Here is a 6,533-nt window from a genome sequence, read left to right as displayed (position 1 = left end):
GAAGGTTTTGATCCCTCCATCTAGTTTGAATGAAAGTCTAGCAGGATATATTATCCTTGGTTGAAACCCTTTTTCATTCAGGGCTCGATAGATATCTTGCCATTCTCTTCTGGCTTTTAGAGTTTGAGTGGAGATGTCTGCTGATAATCTTATGGGTTTTCCCTGCATGTGACTTTTTGTTTTTCTCTTGCAGCCTGTAGGATCCTTTCTTTATCCTTACTTCTTCTCATTGTAACAATGATGTGTCTTGGTGTCTTCATGTCTGTGTTGATTCTGTTTGGGACTCTCTGGGCCTCTTGAATCTTAATGTCCTTTCTGTTATTCAGGTCTGGGAAGTTTTCTTCTATAATTTCCTCTAGAATGTTTCCTTCTCCTTCCCATCTTTCTTCCTGAGGCAGGCCAATTATAAGAATGTTACATCTTTTGAGATCATCCCATATGTCTCTGTTTTCAGTGTCTCTCAATCTCTTTTTGAGCTCTTTCACCTCTTTCTTAGTTTTCTTTAACTCATCCTCTGTCTGACTAATTCTGTTTTCTGCTTCTGTTAGTTTGCTTTCCCTTCCCTCAGCTTCTTTCCTCAGTTCACCTATTTCAGCTTTCAGTTCTCTAACTGCCTAAAGATAATCAGTATTTTCCTTGGGGGTCTCATCTGTTGTTTCTCTAATACTGCTATTTTTTTCCTCCAAAGTTGTTTTCATTTCTGTGTTTAATAAGTTTATTATGCTTGCATACTTTTCTTGTCTATGGTTACTTCTGGCTGATTTATAGTTTCTTTGGGATCTTGTCTTATTTCATTGAAGTAGCAGTTTTATTTTCTCTTGATCTACCCATTTTTTGATTAATTTTTTCTTATTTTTATGTTCTGTTGTTCCTCAGTTGTTGTGTTTTGAGGACAAGCAACACTGTACTAAATACCTTTATGATAAATGCAATCACTAACCTCAGAAATTAAAATAGCAACTGAAGCAAGGATTGAAGCAGTTTAAGCACTACCAGTTAGACAAACAATGTCTTCAGTCTGTGAAAAAAATAACAACCAAATCCAAGTGAGAAGAAAGAGAAAGGAAAAAAAGGGATAGCAAGAATAGATTATTATGAAAATCTACTACCCACTGTGTATTCTATGGGTAGCAAGAGGAGAAAGGGAAGTAGAGCAGAGATACACACACTCTGAGTCAGATTTCTTCCCCAAAATAATTCACAAATGAATATTCATTAAGTCAGAAAGCCAAAGAACGAGGAAGGAAGAAAGGAAGACAAGAGGAAAAAAAGGAAGAAAAATAAGAGAGAGAAAAGAAAAAAAAGATAAGAAAAAGAACTGTAATAAAGGCACATTGAAAGGAAAGTTTTTTAAATTAATTAATTAGTTATTATTTTATTTTTTAATTAGCTATGAGGAGGGAGAAGTGGAGATTGGGTAGAGGTGGTAGGAGTTGTGAAACAAGTTCTTCTCACAATGGATAAGATGCCAGTCCCATAGCAATGGAAAATACACTAAGAGTTAATTCTGGTCAACCTAAAGGGGAGGAAGAGATACACCTTTATATAATATTAATAATAAGATAGAGTAGGGTAAAAAACCCTGTCCCAGATTGCCTTAAGCTACCTGAGCAGAGACAGCTGATTTTTAAGAAAGTAAAACAAACAAACAAACAAACCAAAAAAAAAAAAAAAAAAAAGCACCTCAGGGCAGTCTTTCCTTTTTGTAGATCCAATTGACCATTTAGAAAGAAAGAGGTCCAATGGTTTCAGAAAGGAATAGACTAGGAATGGAACCCATGTTGAGCTAGGAATCTTGGTAAAAAAAGAAGCGCAGCAGGGAAGCCTGCTAGGAGCAGTTTTCTGGCAACAGGGGTCTTGTTATGGGGGTGGGTGGCAGGGGTGCGCTTCTGGAATAATAAAAAAAATCCTTTCTTTTTTCCTCTATAGACCCAAACTGGGCTATATTAACCCCCTTGGTGTCACAGCTAGGACCCTGAATTTACTGTCCTGCTGAAGGCAAAAAATCCTACCGTTTCCAGCAGTTGTTGTCAGAACTCAGACAAGAAGCTACTTCTCAGTCTGCCATCTTAGCTTATTTACCTCATAGTGGATTGAGCTTGAAACAATGTTGTGAAGTGAAATAAGCCAGAAATAGAAGGATGAATATGGGATTATTTTAATAATAGACATATTTGAGAAATAAGAGTAGAAAGGGAATCACAAAGGAAAGCTTGCACTGGGTTTGTTTGCTAAAGTCTGTGATGTGCAGGGTAGGGCAGTTTTCAGGTCTTAGTGTATGATGTTAGAACAGCATTTAGGCATGGGATGAGAGTGTTTTGCAGAAAACTGAGAAATTCTTCACATGTGCCAACAACTATATTTACTGTAAGCCATTAATTTCCACAGTAAAAACTTATTGTAGATTAGGACAACTCTTGTTATTGATAATAACTGACATATGAAATATGGGTTGGACTTCCATTTAGTTTAGGGATCTCATCTGTTTTTGTAATATGGATGCAATTCCCTTTGTCATACAGAATATTCAAATGAATATTTTTTAGAAATTAATCAGAATTTATGACACAAAGTCTACTTTCCATCATAAATTCAAAGACCACTTGGGATCTGACCCCAGAAGTTTTTCCCCTGGTCAATTTTCTGTGTATGTGTGTGGAAGGAGAACAAATTTAATATTTCTGCAGTCTGGGTGGTGGTGAACCTGGTTGAGTGCACATATTACAGTGCAAAGGACCCGGGTTTGAGCCCCCAGTGCTGATCTGCATGGGGGAAGTTTTTCAAATGGTGAAGCAGTGCTGCAGTTGTCTTTTTCTCTCTCTCCCTCTCTATCTCCCCCATTGCTCTTTATTTCTGGATGTCTCTAGCCAATAAATAAATAAATATAAAAAATATAAAAAAATAATATCTGCAATCATGACATTGATTATGACACTAATGTGGGGGTCAATACAGGGAAACGGAGCCATTTCCCACAATTAGACTTCAGAAATCACTATAGCTACTGTTGAGCCTTTTCTGAAATATGAATATTGTGAGGCACATACTCTCTTTATGGAAAAACTGTCCTTTGTGCACAAGTCTTTACAAAATATGCACAGGTTTCTGCCTTTTTTCTTCTGTCCTGTGTTTAGTTCATGTGAGAGTATTCCTAGACTTCCAATCTATAAACGTGTTTATTTTATTAAGCAATGTGACTGGTAGACACAAAACTGAAAATATAAAATGCTATGTAACTGGCAGATGGAGAGGAAATGACCCTGGCAGGAAAACAGCACTAAATCTCCAGCTGCACCTGCTCCTGCAGCAAATATGTGTGTCCATGTGATCAGCCCTTCTCCAAATTCAACCACTTCTGTTTTCCATGCTGGGAGATTTTTGTCTGGGCTCACCCTCACCTCTCCTCACTGTGTGTCTTTTGCACAGTAATTCACAGCCATGTTCTCAAAACTCAGATTATTCAGCTGGATGTAGGCTGTATTGGAGGATGTGTCTGTAGTCATAGTCACTTTGCCCTGGAACTTCTGGGCATAATCTGAATCACTAATTTCAGGGCATATCTTTCCAATCCACTCCAGGCCTTTTCCAGGGGTCTGTTGCACCCAGTGAATGTAGTAGTCAGTGAATGTGTATCCAGATGCCTTGCAAGAGACTTTGACAGATGTGCCAGGCCTCCTCACCTCAGCCCCAGACTGAGTAAGTTGTTCCTGGGAGTGCACACCTTTGGTGAGGAGACAACAATGGGTACAAGCCCTTAATTGACCCTGTTCTCTTCCCTCCAAGGACTGGGGGCTTTGCCTGCACTCACTGCCACCATGAAGAGGACTCTACAGCACCACTCCATGATAGAGGGTGTGGTCTAAAGGATCCTAGGGAGGTGCTGGTTGTGTGCAGTGTTCTCAGGACACTTGGTCTGCACTTCATTCCAGAAGTCTGGGGTTATTTGCATATTCATAAGACAAAAGTGTTCATAGATCAGGATATGTCTCTGTGCTTGTCAGAACTGGGAAATACAATTGAGCAATGACAATACTGAGAATCTCCACATTCTTGCCATATAGATCCGTAGCCATTCTCATGTCCTGGAAGGTTGTGCATAGGGTCTCCCATTAAGGAACAGTCTTCCACAAAATAGACTGCCTGTCAGAACCACACCTTTGAAAGACATAGAGAGGTAGAAATTGACTCTGACATCTGGATGTCTGCTTCCTCAGATCACTGTGTTTCCCTAGTGTTGCTCCAATGACCTTTTATCCTTCCATAGGTACAGCTCTTTCACTGAAGATTCTATAATTTATTAGTAGTGCCTATATGTTTTTATCACCTTTTTCCAATCATCTGGTCTCATTACGACAGATTGAAAATTTCTTTTTGTTTCCAGGGTTATCATTAGGGCTCTATGTTGGCAGTACAAATAGTCTTAACTTCTCATTTTGACCCTCAGTGACCTTTGGATGTGGAGGTCAAATGTAATTTTCTAGCATAGCTTTGCTGATTGAGGGGGCATCAACATTTTTTTTCATATGTCTGTTGGACTTTTGAATATTTTATCTGTTGAATATTCTGTTTATATTCAGTTGCCACTTCAGGATGTATTCACTTGTTTGTTGAATTTGGGTACTCTTTATTTATTTATTTTTTGGTTATTAGCCTTTCTCTGATGTATGACATGAAAGAATTTCTTCTGTTCTCTAAAGTGTCTCTTTTGGAGTGGTAGCTTATTTTGCTGTGCTGAAAGTTTTCAGTCTGATGTAGTCAACATTGGTTTATATTTGTTTATGTTCATCTTGCAATTGCACGTGTCTTTGACTATATATAAAATATGTATTCAATGGCACATAAAATACATATAAAATATGTATTCTGAACCCCACAATGGCCACGGGCTCAAACTCAAAGAGGGATAAAGAATAATTAAGCTATCAAGGGAAAAGGTTGGGTATGGAGCTGTGGGGGTGATCATTATGTGGAAATGTACCCCTATTATCCTATGGTCTTGTCAGTATTTCCAATTTACAAATAAAAAATAATTAAAAAAGAATGAAATAAAGGAAATTCATCTCAAAAGACATATACTGATCTATGAACACATTCTATTCATTTGACGCTGATTTTCAGAGAAATATATATATAAAGACAAAAATAAGATACAATTTTACTCCTGTGAGAACATCAATAATAACAACATATGCTTGATAACAACAACATATGCTTGAGAGGATGTGTGAACAAGGAAACCTTGAGTTTCTGGTATAAAGTAAATTGCTTCAAATCCTATGGAGACCAGTCTGGAGGACTCTAGTAAGTCTGGGAAGGAACATACCCTATGAAATGATACTTCTTCTTCTGGATTCCAGCAAGGAACCAAACATAATTATTTCAAAATGATATGCATACACCTATGTTCATGGCAACACACTTCCCCCCATTTTTATTGGTGATTTAATAATGACCAATATGATTGTCAGGCAAGACAGGTACAATTCCATACAATTCACACCACCAGAGTTCCATATCCCACCCCCCCCTTAGGAAGGTTTCAAATTATTTTTCCCCCTGGGGAATGGAGCAAGATTCTTTATGAGGTGCAGAGGTGGAAGGATTGAGTTCTTTAATTGCTTCTCTGATGAACATGGACATTGGAAGGTGGATCCATACTCCCAGCCTGTTTCTATCTTTCTCAAGTGAGACAGGGATCTGGGGACACAGGACACAATGGTAATTTCATCTGTCCAGTGAAGTCAGGTTGGCAATATTGTAGCTTCTGCAACTTGGCAGCTGAAAAGCATAAATATACAAAACAAAGAAGCCCACATAGGGACTATGGTGTTGTTCCTGATGGAGATCAACAGTGATGGTGGAGAGAGGGATGTTACAGGTCTGGTCCCATCATATCTATGTGGGAATCCCAGATTCCCTGGTTAGGGCCCAGTAGGATGGAGTAGCCTGGTTGTTACCAAAATGACATCATTAAAGTAGCATGCTTTGTAGTAGCCAAAACCTAGAAGTGTCCAACAACACATAATGACCGCAAAAATTGTAGTATTTATACATAGTAGAACTCCTCAGCTTCTTCACCTCTTTTTGTATTGAGCTTGAAGGAATGGTGTGAAATGAAATAAGCCAGAAAGTAAAGGATGGATGTAGCATTTTCTCCCTCCTAAGAGCAGAAAGGTAAACACAAAGGAGAAACTGAACTAGGCTTGGTATAAACCACCAAAGTAAAAGACTCTGGGGTGAGGAGGCTTTCAAGTCCTGGTATATGACTATAAAGGAGGGCCTAGGTTGGGTTGAAAGATTTTTGCAGAAAACAGAAATTATACATATGTACCAAGAACTGTACTTACTGTAAATCATTAATATTCCTAATTAAAATGCTTCTAGAATAGGACAATACTTGTTTTTCTTAACCACAGCTGTAAGAAATAAATAGTCAAACATGCATTTATATTGGGTATCATATCTGTTTTCATAATATGGATGCAATTCCCTTCATCATACAGAATATTTTGGTGAATTTTTCTTAAAAATTT

General features: G+C 38.0%; 1 gene segment (V, D, J or C); it reads right to left on the bottom strand.

The window, feature by feature from the left end:
* Window positions 1-3,404: 3,404 nt before the first annotated feature.
* Window positions 3,405-4,057, bottom strand: LOC132532697 (immunoglobulin heavy variable 1-46-like). The segment is given in 2 exon segments: window positions 3,405-3,721; window positions 4,015-4,057. Coding segments are annotated over 2 exon segments (360 nt in total).
* Window positions 4,058-6,533: the final 2,476 nt, after the last annotated feature.

This window comes from Erinaceus europaeus, chromosome 14, assembly GCF_950295315.1.
Source record: "Erinaceus europaeus chromosome 14, mEriEur2.1, whole genome shotgun sequence".
Lineage (NCBI taxonomy): Eukaryota > Metazoa > Chordata > Mammalia > Eulipotyphla > Erinaceidae > Erinaceus > Erinaceus europaeus.
This window is presented reverse-complemented; position numbering and strand designations above follow the sequence as displayed.